The sequence below is a fragment of the Bufo gargarizans genome, chromosome 4, assembly GCF_014858855.1.
Source record: "Bufo gargarizans isolate SCDJY-AF-19 chromosome 4, ASM1485885v1, whole genome shotgun sequence".
NCBI lineage: Eukaryota > Metazoa > Chordata > Amphibia > Anura > Bufonidae > Bufo > Bufo gargarizans.
The window spans coordinates 497763646-497788078 of NC_058083.1; the positions used below are offsets into that span (position 1 = coordinate 497763646).

The following is a 24433-nucleotide window of genomic DNA, read 5'->3' on the forward strand; positions in this document are numbered from 1 at the left end:
AGCAACCAAAAATCATATGTACCCTAAAAATAGTCCCAGCAAAACTGCCACCTTATCCAGTAGTTCCCAAAATGGGGTAACTTTTATGGAGTTTCTACTCTAGGGGTGCATCAGGGGGGCTTCAAATGGAACATGGTGTAAATAAACCAGTCCAGCAAAATCTGCCTTCCAGAAACCATATGGTGTTCCTTTCCTTCTGTGCCCTGCCGTGTACACATACAGTAGTTTACGACCATATATGAGGTGTTTCTATAAACTACAGAATCAGGGCAATAAATATTGAGTTTTGTTTGGCTGTTAACCCTTGCTTTGTTACTGGAAAAAATGGATTATAATTGAAAATTTTCCAAAAAATTTAAATTTTGAAATTTCATCTCCATTTGTCAATAACTCTTGTGGAACACCTAAAGGGTTAACAAAGTTTGTAAAATAAGTTTTGAATACCTTGAGGGGTGTAGTTTCCAAAATGGGGTAATTTTGGGGTAGTTTCTATTTTGTAAGCCTCACAAAGTGACTTCAGACCTCAATTGGTCCTTAAAAAGTGGGTTTTGGAAAATTTCTGAAAAATTTCAAGATTTTCTTCTAAACTTCTAAGCCTTGTAACGTCCCCAAAAAATCCCCAAAAAATAAAATGACATGATCTAAACATGAAGTAGACATATGGGGAATGTAAATTAATAACTATTTTTTGAAGGTATTACTATGTATTATAGAAGTAGAGAAATTGAAACTTGGAAATTTGCAAAATTTGCAAAATTTTTGGTAAATGTGGTACAACATGTAACAAAAAACTATCAGAATGGCCAGGATAAGTAAAAGCTATTCACACATAAAGTGACACTGGTCAGATTTGCAAAAAATGGCCTGGTCCTTAAGGTGAAAATGAGCCCGATCCTTAAGGGGTTAATGTGACCTATAAACTGTACTACTCAATTGAAAACCAAACTGAAATCTTTTAGGTGGAGGGAGGAAAACAAAAAAAAATATATAATGTGGTTGCATAAGTGTGCACACCCTCTTATAACTGGGGATGTAGCTGTGTTCAGAATTAAGCAATCACATTCAAAATCATGTTAAATAGGAGTCAGCATACACCGGCCATCATTTACAGTGCCTCTGATTAACCCCAAATAAAGTTCAGCTGCTCTAGTTGGTCTTTCCTGAAATTTTCTTAGTCGCATCCCACAGCAAAAGCCATGGTCCACAGAGAGCTTCCAAAGCATCAGAGGGATCTCATTGTTGAAAGGTATCAGTCAGGAGAAGGGTACAAAACAATTTCCAAGGCATTAGATATACCATGGAACACAGTCAAGACAGTCATCATCAAATGGAAAAAATATGGCACAACAGTGAAATTACCAAGAACTGGACGTCCCTCCAAAATTGATGAAAAGACGAGAAGAAAACTGGTCTGGGAGGCCACCAAGAGGCCTACAGCAACATTAAAGGAGCTGCAGGAATATCTGGCAAGTACTGGCTGTGTGGTACATGTGACAACAATCTCCCGTATTTTTCATATGTCTGGGCTATGGGGTAGAGTGGCAAGACGAAAGCCTTTTCTTACGAAGAAAAACATCCAAGCCAAGCTACATTTTGCAAAAACACATCTGAAGTCTCCCAAAAGCATGTGGGAAAAGGTGTTATGGTCTGATGAAACCAAGGTTGAACTTTTTGGTCATAATTCCAAAAGATATGTTTGGCACAAAAAAAACACTGCACATCACCAAAAGAACACCATACCCACAGTGAAGCATGGTCGTGGCAGCATCATGCCAAGGGGCTGTTTTTCTTCAGCTGGAACTGGGGCCTTAGTTAAAGGGGTTCTGCACTTTCATTTAACTGATGATCTATCCTCAGGATAGATCATCAGCTTCTGATCGGCGGGGGTCCCGGGTTCCTCTTCATGTTCAGCTTTCTAGCAGAAGCCTGAAGGTTTTGTGCCAATATTGACTGGCATTTGGAACTGTTCATAATTCCCTCTAGCTTAAAGGGGTTCTGCACTTTCATTTAACTGATGATCTATTCTCTGGATAGATCATCAGCTTCTGATCGGCGGGGGTCCGACACCCGGGACCCCCGCCGATCAGCTGTTTGAGAAGGCATCGGCGCTCCAGTAGCGCCGCGGCCTTCTCACTGTTTACCGCTGGGCCGCCGACCCACTGACGTCACGAGTAGTATCAACTAGCGTGGGCGCGGCTAAGCTCCATTCAAGTGAACAGAGCTTAGCCCTGCCCACGCTAGTTGATACTAGTCGTGACGTCAGTGGGCCGGCGGCCCAGCGTTAAACAGTGAGAAGGCTGCGAAGCTGCTGGAGCGCCGCTGCCTTCTCAAACAGCTGATCGGCGGGGGTCCCGGGTGTCGGACCCCCACCGATCAGAAGCTGATGATCTATCCAGAGGATATGCTAGGTTGCTAGGAGATGATCGGGGTGGGGACCCGATCATTATTATTTTCCCTTATAACATGGTTATAAGGGAAAATAATAGCATTCTTAATACAGAATGCTTAGTAAAATAGGGCTGGAGGGGTTAAAAAAAATTGTAATAATAATTTAACTCACCTTAATCCACTTGTTCACGCAGCCCGCCTTCTCTTCTGTCTTCTTCTTTGCTGTGCAGGAGGAAAAGGACCTGTGGTGATGTCACTGTGCTCATCACATGGTCCATCACATGATCCATCCATCACAATTTCGAATATTCTAGATTTTTTTTTTCACAGTACACATGATCCCTCCCTGCTTCTACCTTGAGGCCCAATGAGAGGGCTGAAATATCTCTGTCATAGCTTAGCAATATCCCTAGCAACCAATAGGAAAGTTGCCTACCCCTTAGTATATAAGAACCCCCCCCCCAGCAGCTATTTTCTAAAGTCTATTGCAGTTATGAAAGAGACAGCAGTGTCATTGCTGTGCTCTGTCCTTTGTTGTATTACATTACAGTTAACTTATATATATAATATAATTCAGATAGTTAGAGGGAGATAGTCGGTGCATGTAGGTTAGATTGATCAATAGTGTAGCTGATAGGTTCTGCTGTCCATACATACATGCTACAGACTTAGTGCTGTGATGTCACAAGTTGCACGTATTGCGAAAAATATGCACATCATTAATTGCCGAAAATTCGCAAGCGCGAATATATTAGAGCACTCTATCTGCATATTAGGCTATTGTAATGTGCCAACCATTTTCTCCAGTCTCAAGAAACGTATACCAGCTTGAAAAATGTAGCATAAGTGACCCACGCCGGTATTTTGTGTGCATTGAGCGAATATTACATTGCCGATTTTCGCAATCAAGAATACAATCTCGAATTTGCGAATATATGATGAATATTCTACAAAATATTCGCAAAATATTGTAAATTCAAATATTGCCCCTGCCGCTCATCACTATTGAACACGCAGGGTACATGGCTCAGCCCTCATTTATGCAGCGCCGACACAATGTTCTTCCCTTTGTCGGTCACCATGGTTCCGATTTTGAGTTGTCGGGGAGAAAGCCAGGATTAGATTTCTTGACGAAGGACACGGAGCAGTACCTCCCCTGTCTGACTCCGTTCGCCCACGGAAACGAGGTGCAGAACAGTGTGACACCGCCGTGCCCTGCACATGTGGTATGCTGGAGGGGCACTGTGACTTGTCCCTGCAGTGGAGGCTGCCATGCACTTTGGCAGACACAGACAGGTTTAAGGACTGGCCCACCTTATGTTCTATATATTTGTGCAGGGCTGGTACTGCCTTTTTCACAAAGAAATGACGGCTTGGGACTCTCCCCCTCGGCTCGGCACAAGCCATCGGTTCTCTGAAAGGTACAGAGTCCGCCACTTGGAAAGGAAGGGACTGCAGCACCAGCAACTTGGACAGGAACACATTCAGCTTCTGCGCCGTTGGATGACTGCACGCATACTGCTATCTCTTGGCAAGCGCTTCAGTGATTGATTGCTGATTAAAATGACTGCGGAGGAGTAGGAGGAGTAGGAGCATCTGGACCAGCAGATGATGGGAATGACAGACAGCTCCCTTCGGCTGGAGTGGTGGAGCCTTGACTGGCTGAAACCGGGTGCGTGCCACTGGGTGATGTAGCGGTTTCTGCAGCAGGCTGGACCACCATATCGGAGCCACGGTTCTCCCAGGCCACTTTATGGTGACGCTGCATATGTTGATGCAGGACCCTGGTGCCAACATTGGCACCCTGGCCACTCTTCACCGTCTGCTCATATATTCTAAATATAACTATGTTAACCTCCTCCGGAGGCTACATTAAGTAATGTCATTAACGTCTCTGCTGAATTACAACTCAGAGTTTGACCCAAAAAACAACTGAGGTAAATTGCCAGGAGTCCCAGGACCTGGTGGGGGCACAGGAGGGCACAGAAAACCACTGTTCAGATTCTATCAATTAACAACCCAAATTTAACCTCCCCATGGCCTCAGATTGTATACTGACTAAGGGCTCATGCACACGAACGTATTTTCTTTCCGTGTCCGTTCCGTTTATTTTGCGGACAGTATGCAGAACTATTCATTTCAATGGGTCCGCAAAAAAAAAAACTGAATTTACTTTGTGTGCATTCCGTTTCTGTATGTCCGTATTTCTGTTCCGTAAAGAAATAGGTCCTATTATTGTACTCATTACAGACAAGAATAGAACTGTTCTATTAGGGGCCAGCCATTCAGTTCTGCAAAATACGAAATGCATACAGACATCATCCGTATTTTTTGCGGATCCGTTTTTTGTGCATGGCCGTTAATCGGTCATTCTGTGCATTGGTAAACACAATTTGCGGTCCCAAGTTAATGGGCAACATCCGTGCAGACAGATTCCGTAGACAGATCCAGACCAATTCAACTTGACTCACTTTTTTGTGGTGTGAAGGCACAGACAGAAACCCCACAGAAGCACTCCGTGGTGCTTCCGTGGGATTCCGTGCCTCTGTTTCGCACTGGACCTTCTGGATTGCAGATCCATTCAAGTGACGTGGGGTGCACAAGGCTGGTGCCCGCATATTGCGGACCCGCCATATGGGCACGGAGGGGCAACGGCCGTGTGCATGAGGCCTAAAAATCTAGAAAATGACCCACAATGTGCACTTTCTTAAGGAATCCTCTGCACCTAGCCTGACAAGGGGGGATGGTTTACTGGAAAGGGGTGTGATGTAATTGGAAAGAGGCATGGTCTAATATGCAACAATTTATCATCAAAATTGCGGCACAATTCTGGCATAAAATTCAGTCTCAAAGTAAGACATCCAGTAGTTGGTAAAGAGTCAGAGAGAAGTGTCTGTCCCTGCGCCACGTTTATCATCCATCCTGAGCGCCTGTGATAAATCTGGTGCAGGCCTAGAGAGCCGGAATAAGCTTATGCCATCTACACGATTAGTAAATCTGGTCCAGAATTTGCATTTCACCTGTGAATGCTCTAAGCCATTATTCTCTTGCTAGGAAAGGTAGATAAATGCTTATTTATAGGGGCTATTAGCAATTCTTTAGGCGCCATCAAAATTCCTTTTATAGAGAGCATTACAAAATCTGGTGATCTCTGTAATTGGAGACACCTTTTTGGCAATGAGGTTAGAGGTTTTATCATAGAAAAAATGACAGATGCAGTGCCTAAGTAATCTGTTATAGTCACAGTAACCTGGGAATTATTTATAAGAGTTTACTTGTCTTGTTCGCATTTATATGTCGTTAAATACTTGAAGTAAAGGTCCACCCATTTCTTTTTAATCTGATCCAGTGATCTGGTTTGAGTAACTTAATATATATTTACAGTGGTCAGAGCTTCATTAATTTAATACTGAGGTGTATATCCCCTGCCATAGACTTTACCAATAAAGCTCTATCTGCAGCCACCACTAGAGGGGGCTTACTGTACACTGTTTATACATGGAACTTAGCAATAAGACTGCAAGCAGTAAGCTCCTCAGCTTCCCCTAGTGGAGGCTACAGAATTTTAATAAAAGGAATCTGTCACCAAATTTTCACCCATTAAACTATCAGCAATTGTTCAAGTCAGCAGAACATTGCCCAGGAATGCTAGATATGTTGTCTGTAGTGAATGTCTTGAAGAAGCAGCTTTAATCGTATGGAAAATGGCTCTATGCAGTGACCTCATCACGCCAGCAGGGCTGAATAACAGAGCAATGAGGACGGGGAATGATAGTCATTTCCCGGCCTGTGCGACTGTGCTCAGAGCAGCAGGTGCGATAATTTTGGGCCTGCTCCTGGGAAGAGCAGGAGGAGCTCCATTCACCAGGGGGACAAGGCTAGGTGAGTGCTATTTTATTTTTTATTAATAGTACAGCTTCACTAATATGAATGAAAAAGTCTACTCTGTGTGGGGGCGCAAATGGGCATTCTACTATGTGTTGGTGCAAATGGTGAGCCTGAGAAACCTTGGAATTTGTAGTACTCTCCTCTTATACTCCCTCTCTGAAATGTCCTCTGATATCCCATAATAACGGCCTGGCCATGCTGGGAGTTGTAGCCGTCTCATCTTATACCTCCGCCATGAAAATTCCTCTGACATTATTCTGGTATATGGATTATAGTTTCCATTCTGTCTGTTGTATCGTCACCCACTGTCCCGGGTATGGACAGGGCCATCTATAACGCGAGGAAAAAGGGGCAGCTGCCAGGGCCCAGTTGCTCCTAGGGGGCCCAAGGCAGCTGCCTCTTGAGCCCCGCTGGCCACTGGTGATGTGGGGGGTGGCGGCAGGGCACAAGGAGATGAGCGCTTCTATTGTGGAAGCGCTCATCTCCATAGTCATCTGTATCGCCGTCTTAAGGGCAGCAATACTGATGAAAGTGTTGCGGCAGGGCAGGAGGGGAGAGGAGTCTCCCTTCCCCGTTCCTCTGATAGGCTGCAGGCACTAGGCCTGCAGCCTATCAGAGGCCCGTGCAGGAGGCGCAATGACGTCATCGCACCACCTGAGCCGTACAGCGAGGGACACAGGCCGGAAGCGGCCTGCATCGCTGCTAGCCTCGTGGAGGTAAGTATAAGTGTTTCTTATGGTACTACTACTGGCACATGATTGGGGGCATCTATGGGGGAACCTGTTATTGGCACATGATTGGGGGCATCTATGTGGGCACCTGTTACTGGCACATGATTGGGGGCATCTATGGGGGCACCTGTTACTGGCACATGATCGGGGGCATCTATGGGGGCACTTGTTACTGGCGCATGATTGGGGGCCATCTATGGAGGCACTTGTTACTGGCACATGATTGGGGGGCATCTATGGGGCACTTCTTACTGGCACATTATTGGGGGCATCTACTGAGGCCACAAAGAATAGGTATTTTATATGGGGGAAGGGGTGAGAGGAACACTATGGGGCTTCTACTGAGGCCACAAAGAAGGAGTATTTTATATGGGGGGCTCTGTATAGAGGTATTTTATACTGGGGCACATTATGGTGGGTACTATGGGGAAGGGGAGAGAGGAGTACTATGGGCTCATCTATGGGGGGCACTAAGAAGGAGTATTTTATACTTGAAAATTATGGGGGACACTGAGGGCATCTACTGGGGCACTGTATATGGGGCATTTTATACTGGTACATTATGAGGGGCACTAGGAAGAAGGGGAAAGGAGCACTAAGGGGAATTTACTGGGGGCACTATATAGGGCAGTGATGGCGAACCTATGGCACGGGTGCCAGAGGGGGCACTCAGGGCCCTTTCTGTGGGCACCCGCACTGTGAAAAAAGTCTATGGTGTACCAATATGCCTTAGACTTTTCCTGCCATTCATCAGCGCAGGGCGCACTATGTACGGCACAGGCAGGGCACTGAATGTAGGCAGGCTTTAATAGCTAAATGATAAAGTACATGGAACATATACTATATTGAACTGTAGTGTTCAGGTTAAATTGCCGTGTTGGCACTTTACGATAAATAAGTGGGTTTTGGGTTCCAGTTTGGGCACTCAGTCTGTAAAAGGTTCGACATCACTGATATAGGGGCATTTTATACTGGCACATTATGGGGGCACTATGGGGACATTAGCTCAACTGGGGGCATTAAAAGGGGGTATTTTTTGCACTAGAACATTATAAGGAGAATTATTACTACTAGGGGGCATTATGATGGGCTTTATTACTACTGGGGGTCTATGGGGAACATGATTACTAGTATGGGCACTATGGGAGCATTATTACTTCTGGGGCACAGTGGGGACATGTTGGGTGCACTGTAGGAGCACTATTACTACCATGTGTGCTCTAGCAGAGAATTATTCCTATTGGTGGGACTTTTGGGAGCACTATTACTGTGGGGGCACCTTGGCACAGTATATATCAGCTTACCACAATTAATTTTGGGGGACGTTATGTTTGCACTATTAGTGTCAGGGGCACTATTTGCTGGACGCAGTTGTTTTAGGGCACTGTGTGCCAATAATTATTGAAGTGCACTATCTGCATGGTACTACTATTATTAGGGGGTTTATCTGTTTCTGCAGTATAGTATTGGGGAGCACAGCGGCACAGTATTGGGGGTGGTAGGATGATTTGTGCAGAAGATGGGACGATGATGGAAAAGTAGTAAACTATGATTTTGTTTGTCAAACTGCAGAAAGTAGAAATGGCTGAAAAATGGTGGTCTGGTCTGAAGGTCTGAAAGGAGAAGATGAGGAAAGAGAACATCTACATCAAAGGAGACGTCACTGGATGTAAGAGGTATGGGGCTGTATTACCCTGTATGTAGGGGTGGATGGAGGGGTTAGTAGTACAGTACTCTGCACATTGCAAAAAAAAAATGTAATCTGCAAAATACTAGATATTTGTCAGAAGTTTTTTTTATTTTTTTTATTTTGCTTTTAGTATGATACAGCCATTTTATTTGATACTTTTGTGCTGATTCTTTTTTTTCTCTCTATATTAAGGGACACTATAGTCACCAGAACCACAACAACTAATGGGGGTCAAACTCCTGAAGATGTTTCAGTGCTGTGGTGAGCACTGCGGCCTCTTTCTAGGCCAGTGATGTCACCTTCATTGTTCACATAAACTACCGGTATGTGCAGATGAGATCCCAGCTCTGGTCTGCAATACCAAGCACAACCACTATATAATGTATGGCACTGTGCTTTGTTTGCTGTGAGGAGGCTACAACACTCATTTGAGTGCTGCAGCCTCTTTAAACAGCCAATCAGCATATGTGCCCGGAGTCGGACCCCTCCGATCAGATATTGAAAGCCTATCCTGATTTTGGATCATCAATATTAAGCTTGTGGCAAACAAATTGTCTTTTTTTATGCAAGTGAAAGTCTATTGGGCTTATTGTTCAGTTTAAACCTCCACTATCAAAACTCAATAAAAAAAGACAAAAAAGTGACTCAAAAATAAACTCGCAAAACTTTTTGAAAAATGATGCTTTTATTATGAACTGTTGGCCTGCAACAAATATGAATCTTGCAGCCCTCCAGGGGCATATAACACACTGGCAAATTTAAATTATATATGTAAAATTCATCATTAAACATTAATGTAACAAAAATAACTTTTAGTATTTTTGGAATGGAAATGGTCTTGTAAAAAATTTTTGCATTTAAAATGTTGAGATGGAAAAATTATGCTTTGTATATATTATTAGCTAATTACATGGGGAAACTATGACAGAACATACATTTCCATCTTTTACCATGTACAGTGGATATATAAAGTCTACACACCCCTGTTAAAATGTCAGGTTTCTGTGATGTAAAAAAAATGAGACAAAACTATACAACCTAATTGAAAAACAAACTTAAATCTTTTAGGTGGAGGGAAGAAAAAATAAATAAATAAATAAATAAATGTGGTTGCATAAGTGTGCACACCCCCTTATAACTGGGGATGTAGCTGTGTTCAGAATTAAGCAATTACATTCAAAATCATGTTAAATAGGAGTCAGCATACACCTGCCATCATTTACAGTGCCTCTGATTAACCCCAAATACAGTTCAGCTGCTCTAGTTGGTCGTTCCTGAAAATTTCTTAGGCTACTTTCACACTTGCGTTCGGGGCTCCGCTTGTGAGTTCCGTTTGAAGGCTCTCGCAAGCGGCCCCGAACGGATCCGTCCAGCCCCAATGCATTCTGAGTGGATGCGGATCCGCTCAGAAGGCATCAGTCTGGCACCATTTGTCCTCCATTCCGCTCAGCAGGCGGACACCTGAACCCTGCTTGCAGCGTTAGGGTGTCCGCCTGGCCGTGCGGAGGCAAACGGATCCGTCCAGACTTACAATGTAAGTCAATGGGGACGGATCCGTTTGAAGTTGACACAGTATGGCTCAATTTTCAAACGGATCCGTCCCCCATTGACTTTCAATGTAAAGTCAAAACGGATCCGTTTGCACTATCCGTTTTTCATGGTAATGCAAACGGATCCGTTCTGAACGGATCTAAGCGTTTGCATTATAGGTGCGGATCCGTCTGTGCAGACACCAGACGGATCCGCTCCGAACGCAAGTGTGAAAGTAGCCTTAGTCGCATCCTTATTCAAAAGCCATGGTCCACAGAGAGCTTTCAAAGCATCAGAGGGATCTCATTGTTAAAAGGTATCAGTCAGGAGAAGGGTACTAAATAATTTCCAAGGCATTAGATATACCATGGAACACAGTGAAGACAGTCATCATCAAGTGGAGAAAATATAGCACGACAGTGACATTACCAAGAACTGTGGAGCAGCATATCCAAATACAGAGCTTCTTTATCCAGACTTCCATAAGAACGATGTACAAAGGTGGCAACGTTTTGGCTACATGTAGCCTTTGTCAAGCATGTAGCCGAAACGTTGCCACTTTTGTACATCGTTCTTATGGAAGTCTGAATAAAGAAGCTCTGTATTTGGATATGTTGCTGTAGCCTCCATCTTTTTGCTACATTCGATTTGACCGCCTAGGATCTTGGGTCGCTCGGCTCGGCTGCTGCATTCCCACAACTTAAAATCCTGACAAACCTGCTTCAAGTGTGCTGCTCCTATCCTCCTTTTTTTTTTTTTTTACCAAGAACTGGACGTCCTTCCAAAATGGATGAAAAGACGAGAAGAAAACTGGTCTGGGAGGCTACCAAGAGGCCTACAGCAACATTAAAGGAGCTGCAGGAATATCTGGCAAGTACTGGCTGTGTGGTACATGTGACAACAATCTCCCGTATTCTTCATATGTCTGGGCTATTGGGTAGAGTGGCAAGATGAAAGCCTTTTCTTACGAAGAAAAACATCCAAGCCAGGCTACATTTTGCAAAAATACATCTGAAGTCTCCCAAAAGCATGTGGGGAAAAGGTGTTATGGTCTGATGAAACCAAGGTTGAACTTTTTGGCCATAATTCCAAAAGATATGTTTGGTGCAAAAACAACAATGCACATCACCAAAAGAACACCATACCCACAGTGAAGCATGGTGGTGGCAGCATTATGCCAAGGGGCTGTTTTTCTTCAGCTGGCACTGGGGCCTTAGTTAAGCTAGAGAGAATTATGAACAGTTCCAAATACCAGTCAATATTGGCACAAAACCTCCAGGCTTCTGCTAGAAAGCTGAACATGAAGAGGAACTTCATATTTCAGCACAACGACCCAAAGCATACATCCCAATCAACAAAGGAATGGCTTCACCAGAAGAAGATTAAAGTTTTGGAATGGCCCAGCCAGAGCCCAGACCTGAACCCGATTGAAAATCTGTGGGGTGATCTGAAGAGGGCTGTGCACAGGAGATGCCCTCACAATCTGACAGATTTGGAGTGTTTTTGCAAAAAAAGAGTGGGCAAATCTTGTCAAGTCAAAATGTGCCATGCTGATAGACGCATACCCAAAAAGACTGAGTGCTGTAATAAAATCAAAAGGTGCTTCAACAAAGTATTAGTTTAAGGGTGTGCACACTAATGCAACCATATTATTTTATTTTTATATTTTTTTCTTCCCTCCACCTAAAACATTTCAGTTTGGTTTTCAATTGAGTTGTACAGTTTTTCGGTCACATTAAATGTGGAAAAAGTTCTGAAATGATTTATCTTTGTCTCATTTTTTTACATCACAGAAACCTGAAATTTTAACAGGGGTGTGTAGACTTTTTATATCGACTGTATATCAGTAGTAATAAGTCAGAGCAATTGGACTTGTATTTCTTTTCTCGAAGACGTTTCTCTAGTCATCCGATTGGATTTCTCAATTTGAATGGCTTTTACAAGAATTCTCTCACACTAAATACTGGTGACTCATGCTTCAGTCATGGAGGTGAAGTGTTCATTGCATTTGTTTGACTGAAGCTATTGTGGTATTGTATTATGTGGTTAAACCTCCTTGGGAGAGGTGTTAGAGCTGCCTTGTAAGTGGCAGATAATAGATCTCGCACCCCTCCACTTCTATTCATGCTTGGTTTTGCCAACTTAACATAAATAGCTTCTTTCACACTTGCTTTATGTTCGGGGTTGGAAAAACCAAGCTTGAAAAGAGGTGTGTGTGGGGATGGGGGGTTGTGATATCTATCTGCCACTTACAATGCAGCTTTAATACCTCTCCCAAGGAAGTTTAATCAAATGTAATAGCTCCAGTTATGCAAATGCAATCAACACCTTACCTCCAACCATGTCTCTTTAAAGGTATTTTCCAACTTCAATGTATTTTTATAACCTACACCCAGCAGTACCTGTGAAGGGAAGAAGATATACTTGCTCCCATGCCAGTTCCAGCTCCTTGGGTCTTGGGCTGTCTCCTCTGGACTTCGGATGCCGACAGGTAAACCAATGACTGCCTGCAGCAACGCACATGAACCTGTACGTGCAGAAAGTTTACTAGTGGGGACCAGAAGTCCAGAGAAGACAGTTCGGGAACCACAGAGTCAGAACTGAGCATTGGAGAGCTGGGGGAGTAATTTAAAAAACATATACAAGTTCAAAAATCCCTTTTCAGGGTCTCTGAATCCATTGACCTGACCAAATGCACACAACATATGCAAATATGAATTTTAAAAAGGAACCTATGAAATTTAATCAGGTAGCGGATTGGATGATTATCTCTTTGCCCAAATTGCCCAAAATCATAACACAATTTGCATTGGCTTTGCTTTTTCAGCTTTTACATTTCCTAAAAATAACTTCTCAAGCGAGATTAGAAATGGCAAAAATGTCTCCATCTTTCTAACATTTTAAACTTAAGAGAGGATGATGAGAGTCATCATTAGTCAACAGCTTGTCACAGTATTGCCCCGCCACAATGCAGCTGTGTCATGACACGTGTCCCCTCCATGGCGGTTTATTTGTGGACTGTTACCAATCTTGACTTGATTTTTGCTTAACAAACCTGAGGGCTAAGTAATATAATACAAGAAAGCCAGCACTGATGCCGATGAGCAGAAGGTACGAGGCGTACAGAGGGTATGCATCCGATTGCATGCTTTCGATAATCTGTGCAAATGATAAGATAAGAAATGTCAGTAATGATTACCCTTCACCCTTGATTGCAAAAACACAAGTTCACGGATTATATGCCGAGGGAAAATTGGTAGGACAGGAGGGACCTGACCTCGGGGATCTCCACTCCGTCTGAGAATGAAGAGGCCTCAGCAATGACCAAGCACTGTGTAGGGGGAACTGTAGCACAGCGCCATCCAAGTCAGTGGGACCAGCTGCTGCTTCCTGCCAGGGGTCTGGAGCCACAGCATTAAATCAGTGCGGCAGCCCCTTCTTTCTCAAGATCGATGGGGGTCCCAGAGGATGGACCCTCGCTGACCATTAAGTGATTATATATATACTAGCAATATGCCATCATCACTTTACGAGATAGAAATATCCCTTTAAATTAGCCAAAATGTCTGCAATGCTAAACACCGCTAATGGAAGTGTGTTCAGAAGACCCTTATAAGGGGTCAGTTCACACATAGGTTTTTAGTGGAGTCTTTGTATGCTTTTGCTGTTTTTAGAGGCGTTCTTTGTACCTACAGTTTTTGGCTTGTTTTTTTATGTCAACAGATGATAGCTTAAAGTCTATTGGAAATATAAAATGCAGGACACACAATTATGTTAAAGGGGTTCTCCGCCATTTTCATATTGATAGCTTACCCTCAGAATAGGTCATAAATATTAGATTGGCAGTGGTCTGGCTTCTGACACACCCGCCGGACCACTGCTATTTGAGGAAAGCATGATACTCACAGGAGCTCCAGTGAGCACTGCGGCCTGCTCACAGGTTACCAAGCACAGCGCTGTCCATTGGATAGTGGCTGTGTTTGGTATTGCAGCTAGCCACATTCACTTGAATGGCCAAGTGACCAATGAATGTGCCATCACTGGCCTAGGAAGAGGCCTATGCGTTCATGGAGCAAGGTGGCCTCTTGAAACAGCTAATCGGAGGGCATTCTGGACCTGGCCTCCACAGTCACCGGACCTGAACCCAATCGAGATGGTTTGGGGTGAGCTGGACCGCAGAGTGAAGGCAAAAGGGCCAACAAGTGCTAAGCATCTCTGGGAACTTCTTCAAGACTGTTGGAAGACCATTTCAGGTGACTACCTCTTGAAGCTCATCAAGAGAATGCCAAGAGTGTGCAAAGCAGTAATCAAAGCAAAAGGTGGCTACTTTGAAGAACCTAGAATATGACATATTTTCAATTGTTTCACACTTTTTTGTTATTTATATAATTCCACATGTGTTAATTCATAGTTTTGATGCCTTCAGTGTGAATATACAATTTTCATAGTCATGAAAATAAAGAAAACTTGTTGAATGAGAAGGTGTGTCCAAACTTTTGGTCTGTACTGTATAGATATATATATCATTGTAATCCTGCCTGTGATGATAATGATATGACTACTGAGAAATGATCTGCACAGAATAGGAAGTATTGATATACTATTGGGTTTGTGGAGAAGTCAGGTGGATACACAGCTGATAGTCCTACTGAATAGACTGTTAGAATTTGTATTATGGCAAGAAAAAAGCAGCTAAGTAAAGAAAATCGAGTGGCCATCATTACTTTAAGAAATGAAGGTCAGTCAGTCCGAAAAATTGGGAAAACTTTGAAAGTGTCCCCAAGTGCAGTCACAAAAACCATCAAGCGCTACAAAGAAACTGGCTCACATGCGGACCGCTCTAGGAAAGGAAGACCAAGAGTCACCTCTGCTGCGGAGGATAAGTTCATCCGAGTCACCAGTCTCAGAAATCGCAGGTTAACAGTAGCTCAGATTAGAGACCAGGTCAATGCCACACAGAGTTCTAGCAGCAGACACATCTCTAGAACAACTGTTAAGAGGAGACTGTGCGAATCAGGCCTTCATGGTAGAATATCTGCTAGGAAACCACTGCTAAGGACAGGCAACAAGCATATATCATTGTAATCCTGCCTGTGATGATAATGATATGACTACTGAGAAATGATCTGCACAGAATAGGAAGTATTGATATACTATTGGGTTTGTGGCCAGTGCTAAAAACTGCAGGATTTTAGGATATTTTTAGGGACATGGAAAATGAAAAAGAAATCACCAAACGTAAAAATGTTTAACATAAAAACATGATTTTAAACAAGAGATGACACATTTTGTTTAAATCTGTGTTTGTATGATGTGGCCCTCTCATTATTAACACTATATGCATATTATAAAATGTGCTCAGTGAGGCACCCACAATATTTCCAACAACGAGAACACTACGGCTGAAATCTTACCAGTTTCCCGGGAACACTGATGGTGATATTTCGGATGTCATAATGATATGTTATATCTGTAAACTGAACTTGCATGAGTCCTGCAAAACCCCACCGGAGAAAAGAGACAAAGGAGATCCCGAATGGCACTGCAGACGAAGAGGCACAGAAGGAATGGAGGCAATCAGAAAATGAGAAAATCACTGAACTTTTAGCAATCTTGACTCCCTTTTAAACCTACCTGCCCAAAGTGTATCCAGTCTGATTATGAATCCGCCAGTCAGATAAGAAGCAGTGAAGATGGCATTGCTCATGAAGGAAGAGATCTGTAATGTGGGCAGCAGTGCCGACATCCACAAGGCCATGGCACGGCTACAGTAGACCACGAGCCACATCAGAAAGAAGTTTAAGAAGAAATTATCCACCCCAGGGTTTAGATTTGCCAACCAATATATGGGGACACTGTAGAAGACAACAAAGGCGATGTGTTCCGGGAGCTCGCCGATGACCTAACACAAAAAAAAACAGCAAAACAATAAAGGACTGAAAGAAAAAACATTATAACCAATTTAATTTTTTTTTAATTTTCCAAACTTCCAAATCTGCCTCCGATTATTGACATCAGTGGTGATCCATGCAATACCTCCAAGATGAGGCTAAATGAGCCATGAGTGATTAGCTACAGTGGTGAGATGTTATCGACGTGATGTCACCACCGCAGCCGGGTAAAGAACCAGAGAACCAGATCTACCAGGTAAGTGACAATCTATGGGTTCATTCACATGACAGCTATTATTTTCCATTCTTCTGCTCCGTTATAGGAGCAGAAGAACCGATAGAACGGAAGTGCCAGATTTAGCACATATTGTGACACAAACAGAAGCTAACGGATCCCATGTTTGGGATTTGTTTGGTTTCTGTTCCGGAGAACATTTTTTAAGCGGAGTAAAAAGTTCTGCATGCAGGACTTTTCTATCTGAGATTTTTGACAAACTCTGTGATTGAGGCTCCTGAAACTGGAAAAATCCTTTAATAGAAAATTAACCCTCATGCTTCATCTAATTTTGGACGACTTAAAGGGAACTTTTCACCACGAAATACAGTGTGATTTAAAATCAGAACGTTAAAGCGCAGGAGGAGCTGAGCAGATTGCTATATTGTTTTGTGGAAAAGTATTCAGTAAAACTTGCAATGTGCTGACTTAAGACTTTTTTTTATGCTTAGGGGTCCTGTGGGCGGTCCTACTCAGGGATTGACTGCTTTCCCTGTATGCTTAGCCATGCGTTTTTTGAAACTTTTCTTCAAAGCTATAAAGCTCAGCTCCTCCTGCTCTATAACAGGGTGCCTGCAGATTGTACTGCATTCTTATGGTGACAGGTCCACTTTAAGAGATGGTCCACCTCAAAAGTCAATTCTGCTTGAGAGTTTGACCGCTTTCAGACGAGCGTATTTGCAATGCGTATATAGTCCGGATTTTATGTTCCGGAATCCGCTGCTAGTGGTAATGAATAGAGCTATTCACATGGGCGTATAATTTCCATCAGTATTTGAAATGCACAGCATGTCCGAGTTTTGTGTGGATTTGTTTCCAAATACGCACATAAGGGTCCATTCACACGTAAGTGTGTCTTTTGCGGATCCACAGATCCGCAAAACACAGACATCGGCGATGTGCGTTCCGCATTTTGCGGACCGCACATCGCCGGCACTTAATAGAAAATGCCTAATGGACAAGAATAAGACATATAAAAAAAATTTCGGGAACGGAATTGAGGACCCGGAAGTGCGGGTTCACCATTCCGGATCCGGGGCCGCATATTGTGCGGCCCCATAGAAAAGAATGGGTCTGCAATTCCATTCCGCAAAATGCGGAACGAAATTGCGGACGTGTGAATGGACCCTTACAGTCTGTGCAGTGCATAAATAAGGAAGGAAGAAATACGCATGGAAATCCTGATGACAATACTGATGTTGTATCATCAGGAATCCTGAGCCAGAATACTGACGCATCTCAATACGCTTGTCTGAAAGCAGCCTTTGAGGGAAAGGGATGAAAATCATGAACATTTAATTAAGGCTACATGCACACGACCGTATGTGTTTTATTGCGGATACGCAAAAAAAAAACGGATGCCATCCGTATGCCATCCGTTTTTTGTTTTTTTGGGCGTATCCATTGTAACAATGCCTAAAACGGACAAGAATAGGACATGTTCTATTTTTTTTGCGGGGCTACGGAACAGACATACTGATGCAGACAGCACATGGTGTGGTGTCCGAATTTTTAAATGAATGGGTCTGCACCCTATGAGCAAAATAAAAGGGAACGGACAGGGAAACAAACAACAATCGTGTGCATGTAGCCTAAGTTACGCAAAAGTAGTGCATGTCCTATTATTGTCCGCAAATCATGGTCCGTGGCTCCATTCAAGTCAATGGGTCCGCAAAAGATACGGAACACATCCGTATTTTGCGGATCCATGCCCACTTTGCCAATGTGTTTACTGTTTGCAAACATTACAGTACATTACAGTAATGATAACAAACTTCCTGATTCCATTTTGCGATCCGCAAAAAAACGCATTGCATACGTAAACCATGCGGATATGTTTTGTGCCATAATGGAACGCATGCGGCCACAAAACAGACAAAAAAAAACCTTGGATATTAAAAACGGACCGCAAAACTACAACGGTCGTGTGCATTAGCCCTTAGACTGGCACTGGAGGTCAGTACCTCTTCATAACTCCGGCGGCACCACCGCCAGCTATGGACCTTTATTAAGACTAGGGTCCAAAACGCTGGTCTTAATAAATGTGCCCTATTATTTATATGGTCACCAAGAATCAAAACTGCTTTTAATAATAAATTTACCTTAGCAAAAAAATATGGGGTAACAGAATACAACCCATCTTCCAATTCATGGAAAAGCATGGCTCTCTCGGAATGGCCTGAAACAAAATAATTTAGTATTGAAACAAAAAGTTTTTATATTAATGTAACTTTAACGTGAGCATCGATCAGCTTCCTCTACTGCCCGGCCAACAGCTGATTTTGCTGGGGGAGACTACAGCTAGGCACTATTCCTGCAGCTGCTACACCAACAAAGCTTTACCCTGGGTTCAGACCTGAGCGTTCTGAAACGAGCGCTCTGTATGCGCGATTGTACGGGCGTTTACAATCGCGCATACAGAGACAGGCGTGCACACATTGTCGCTCGTTCCCGAATATCTATGTACGGGAATGCGCGACAAACGCCCCAAAAAAAGCTCAAGAACTTGTTTGAGCGCCGGGCGTTTTACAGCGCGATCGTACGCGCTGTAAAACGCCCAGGTGAGAACCATTCCCATAGGGAAGCATTGGTTTCTCCTTGTTGAGCGTTTTACAGCGCGTAGGAACGCGCTGTAAAACGCTCAGGTGTGAACTTAGGGTCACTGCTCCATCAGCAACTTTTTAACTGATAACCTATCCTCTGGATAGTTCATCAGTATCTGATCGGTAAAGTTCCGACACCTAGGACCCACGCCGATCAGCCCTAAAGCCTCCTCAAGGCTTACCAAGTACAGCGCTGTTTATTGTATAGTGGCTGTGCTTGATATCACAGTTCAGCCCCATTCACCAAGGCCATGTGATTGATGAACGTGATGTCACTAGCCTGGGGAAAGCTGCAAGAAGTCAGTGGGACTCACAGGAGTGCCGCTGCCTTTCGAACCGCAGATAGGCAGAAGATAGGTCATCAGTTAAAACGTCTTGGAAAACCTTTAATTTAACCCATTCGCTACCAGCGCCGTACATGTACGGCGCAGAAATATGGGACAGAAATCCCAGCGCAGTACAGGTATGGAGCGCTGATCGGGCGGGTGCAGGAGCTGCGCCCGCCTGATCAGAGGCCGGCGCATTAACTCTTGCACGGCTGCGGTCATCGCTGACTGCAGCACATGCGTTATCCTCACGGGTGCCGGTGTCCATGGGGTCCCCGCGCTGCTGTGACAGGGACCCCATGGCAGGGAAGGCAGCCAGATGCCTTTCTTAGGCATCGTGGCTGCCTTCCGGGAGAGCCTGTGAGATCCAGCCCCCTGGATATCACAGGCAAGCAGGCTGTAAGCATATTACAGTGGTAATACACTTACAGCCAATGCATCACAATACAGAAGTATTGTAATGCATTGTAAAGGGAATCAGACCCCCCAAAAAAGAAAAGTAGACATATTAGGTATCGCTGCATCTGTATCGACCGGCTCTATAAAATATCACATGACCTAACCCCCTCAGGTGAACACAAATAAATTAAATAAAAACTGTGCTAAAAATTTTTGGGGTCAACATACATCACTAAAAGTGCAACACCAAGCGATCAAAAATAGTTCCAATCTACTCGTCACCTTATCCCGCCAAAAATGAGCCTCTACCTAAGACAATCACCCAAATAATAAAAACAAATATGGCTCTGAGACTATGGAGACACTAAAACATGATTTTTTTTTTTTTTTAATGCTTTTATTGTGTTAAATGTAAAAAAAATACAAAAAGTAGACATATTAGGTATCACCGCGTCTGTAACAACCCACTCTATAAAAATACAACATGACCTAACCCCTCGGGTGAAAAGCCATTTTTTGTCACCTTACATCACAAAAAGTGCAATAGCAAGCGATCAAAAAGTCATACGCACCCTAAAATAGTACAAAACAGTCATCTCATACTGAAAAACTTAACCCCTACATAAGACAGTTGCCCAAAAAAAAAAAAACCTATGGAGAATATGGAGACACAAAAAAAATCATATTTGGTATTGTTGCGTCCGTAACAACCTGCTCTTTAAAAATAGCACATGACCTAACCTGTCAGATGAACACTGTAAATAACAAAAAAGAAACAATGCCAAAACAGCGATTTTTTGTTATCTTGTCTGACAAAAAGTGTAATATAGAGCAACCAAAAATCATATGTACCCTAAAATAGTACCAACAAACCTGACGCCTTATCCTGTAGTTTCCAAAATGGGGTAATTTTTTGGGAGTTTCTACTCTAGGGGTGCATCTGGGGGTCTTCAAATGTGACATGGCAGCTTAAAATTATCTCAGTGGAATCTGCTTTCCAAAACTATATTGCGTCCCTTTCCTTCTGCGCATTTCCATCTGCCCGTACAGCAGTTTACGACCACATATGGGGTGTTTCTGTAAACTACAGAATAAGGGCAATAAATATTGAGTTTTGTTTGGCTGTTGACCTTTGCTTTGTTAGTGGAAATTTTTTTATTAAAATGGAAAATCTGCCCAAAAAGTGAAATTCTGAAATTTCATCTCCATTTTCCATTAATTCTTGTGGAACACCTAAAGGATTAACAAAGTTTGTAAAATAAGTTTTGAATACATTGAGGGGTGTAGTTTCAAAAACGGGGTCATTTTTGGTGGTTTCTATTATGTAAGCCTCACAAAGTGACTTCAGACCTAAACTGGTCCTTAAAAAGTGGGTTTTTGAAATTTTACCAAAAATTCAAGATTTGCTTCTAAACTTCTAAGCCTTCTAACGTCCCCAAAAAATAAAATGGCATTCACAAAATTATCCAAACAGGAAGTAGACATATAGGGGATGTAAAGTAGTAACTATTTTTTGAGTTATTACTATCTATTATAAAAGTAGAGAAATTGAAATTTGCTAATTTTTCAATTTTTGGGGGTAAATTTGGTGTTTTCTTATAAATATGAAATTTTTTTACTCAATTTTACCACTGTCATGAAGTGCAATATGTGACGAGAAAACAATCTCAGAATGGCCTGGATAAGTAAAAGTGTTTAAAAGTTATTACCACATAAATTGACACGTGTCAGATTTGCAAAAAGGTGAAAAGTGGCTCGGTAGTGAAGGGGTTAAGAAAACTAGGCATAATATAAGAAAAAAACAAAATGAAATACCGTACTCACATTTGGCAACTACATCAAGGACAACAGCAAACGGAGTGAGCGACCCTTTCATGAAAAGTAAGGCAATTGTGTCTTGTATAGAGAGTTGGTTCCCTCCTTGTCCGTAATATAAAAATCCAATCAACAGGGCCATCAACACGGCCTCAAAACCATGGATAAGTAACGTGGTCAGATCGCGGAAGTCATTCGAAACATGGCGGCTGTGGAGGAAGGAGAACCCCAACACATTTAATATATTATAACTAGATATTCACAGGAAAACAATTTTTTTTACTACATTGGTAACTTATTCAATAAATCTATAAATTTGAAAATGAATTCAGGAATAACACATTCAATGGAACATATGAAAAAACGAATTCCAGATTTATAGTTTAAAGGGGTTTTCCAAGGTTTTCGAAAATGTTGCAGGGGACCATGAAAAATTAATAAAAAATTAAATTGTCCATGTCCCTTTCCCGGCATTTGTCCTCCATTCACCTCTGGGCCCGCACCAGTCATCTGTCGTTCATCGTTCACATGGCCTACACAGCCAATCACTGTCCTCAGTGGTCACTTGTACCTCTGTAGTCAGTGATTGGTTGCAATGGTCAAGTGAATGATAAATGGCACGTGACTGCTATATGCCCAGCGGAAATCACATATTTTTTTTTTTTTCTCATATAGTCCCCTGTTCCGAGCTAAAAATGGAAAAAAATAAAACATTTTGGCAAAAAAAAAACTTGGAAAACTCCTTCAGTACTAGCTTCAAACCCTGTATTATGTCACTGGAGAGAGAAGATGGGTTATTACTACTACTAAATGGATGGGTTGTGTAGTCAAAAATGACCTATTGTTTTAAGCAAGTTTTTATGTTAAACATATTATTATATTAATTTTTGGTAATTTTTTACAAATTTTCCATATCACTATTTATTTATTTATTTATTTTATCCTAAAATTCTGCAGTTTTCGACCCTAGACCTCAGATAAGTACAGACTTCCTGTAGAGGACAGGAGGGGGCCTCTATGAGGAGGTCAGGAGGGAGTAGAGATAAGCTGTAATATTGCCTACTGTGAATGATGGATCCTGTGCTATATATATGGTGGATATACATCATTGTAATCTTGTCTATGATGATAATGAGATGACTACTGAAAAGTTGCGTCTACAGAACACAATGTCTCGACATTTATTATTTGGCCTAGTGGTCAGTACAAAAATTGCACAATTTTAGGAGTTTATTTTAAATATAGATAATGATATGAAAAAATATATATAAAAAAAACATGACATAAACAATAGGTAATTTTCTGATGACACATTCCCTTCAACCTGTTTATGAATGATACAGTATGTTCTGTGTGTACAATGTAAAGATGCGGTTAAAAGTACAGGTGCACGTGTTCTGTTTAGATGGGAGCACTAAAGAACCCCAGTCCAACACTAATCACAATGAGCCTTCTCCCCAGGGGCGTAGCTATAGGGGGTACAGAGGTAGCCTGAGGGGGCCCAAAGACCCTTGTACCACATAAGACACTGGCATTATAGAAAGTGCATGCAAGTCAAGTTACACCTCTGGCTGGAGGGACGGGGTTAGGTCAAGAATTTGGCATGGGGGGGGGGGGGGGGCATTTCAATCTTTGTCTCAGGCAGCACGAAGGCGATGTGCTTCCCTGCCCCTGGCCGCAAAGCACTGAGGGAGGGGGGCCAAAACTGAACTCCTGCACCAGGGTCCATGAGGCTTTAGCTACGTCCCTGCTTCTCCCCTCTCCATTCATGGACTACCAGATACAGCTACTGGTGCTGAAATCTGTAGATGGAGTCGAGGAGAACAGATGAGAGTAATGACATGTGATGTCCCTTTGGCTGAATTTCTCTATTACTAACATTCCTTCTAATTCTAAGGCCCCTTTCACACGGGCGAGTTTTCCGTGCGGGTGCAATGCGTGAGGTGAACGCATTGCACCCGCACTGAAACCGGACCCATTCATTTCTATGGGGCTGTGCACATGAGCTGTGATTTTCGCGCATCCCTTGTGCGCTGCTCTATATGGTGTGTTTTTCACGCAACGCAGGCCCCATAGAAGTAAATGGGGCTGCGTGAAAATCGCAAGCAAGTGAGGATGCGGTGCGATTTTCCCGCATGGTTGCTAGGTGACGATCGGGATGGGGACCCAATCTTTATTATTTTCCCTTATAACATGGTTATAAGGGAAAATAATAGCATTTTTAATACAGAATGCCTAGTAAAATGTCCATTGAGGGGTTAAAAATAAAAAAATTTAACTCACCACATCCACTCGCGTAGCGGATCTCCTCTTCTTTCTTCAGGACCTGGCTAAAGGACCTTTTTATAACGTAACTGCGCTCATCACATGATCCATCACATGGTCCATCACCATGGTGATGATCAGGTGATGAGCGCAGTGACGTCATCAAAGGTCCTTTTCCTCCCAGGTCCTGAAAGAAGAAGAAAGAAGACAACCCGGGCTGCACAAACAAGTGGATGAGGTGATTTTTATTTTTATTTTTTAACCCCTCCATCCCTAATTTACTAAGCATTCTGTATTAAGAATGCTATTATTTTCCCTTATAAGCATGTTATCAGAGAAAATAATAAAATCTACACAACACTGATCCCAAACCCGAACTTCTGTGAAGAAGTCCTGGTTCGGGTCTGGGTATCAAACATGCTGATTTTTCTCATGCGCATGCAAAACGCATTAAAATGCTTTGCACTCGCGCGGAAAAATCGTGCATGTTCCCGAAACGCACCCGCATTTTTTCCCGGGGTCCAGTGGGCGGTCTTATGCAATGACTGACAGCCTTCCATACAGAGCCGTCAATCACTGATTAAGACCGCCCACTGGACTCTTGATCCCAGAATGAGCAGAGAACACATTACG

At 42.8% G+C, this 24433-nt stretch overlaps 1 protein-coding gene across 1 annotated transcript in view; it reads right to left on the minus strand.

Moving 5' to 3' along the window:
- Positions 1-13248: 13248 nt before the first annotated feature.
- ABCG8 (ATP binding cassette subfamily G member 8) overlaps positions 13249-24433 on the minus strand; it is a 33159-nt gene continuing 21974 nt past the window's right edge. The window contains exons 9-13 of the mRNA XM_044291282.1: positions 21545-21744; positions 18495-18571; positions 15862-16129; positions 15642-15769; positions 13249-13386 (exon numbers count right to left, since the gene is read on the minus strand). Coding sequence (XP_044147217.1) covers positions 13249-13386; positions 15642-15769; positions 15862-16129; positions 18495-18571; positions 21545-21744 — 811 coding nt within the window. The remainder of the gene's footprint in view (positions 13387-15641; positions 15770-15861; positions 16130-18494; positions 18572-21544; positions 21745-24433) is intronic.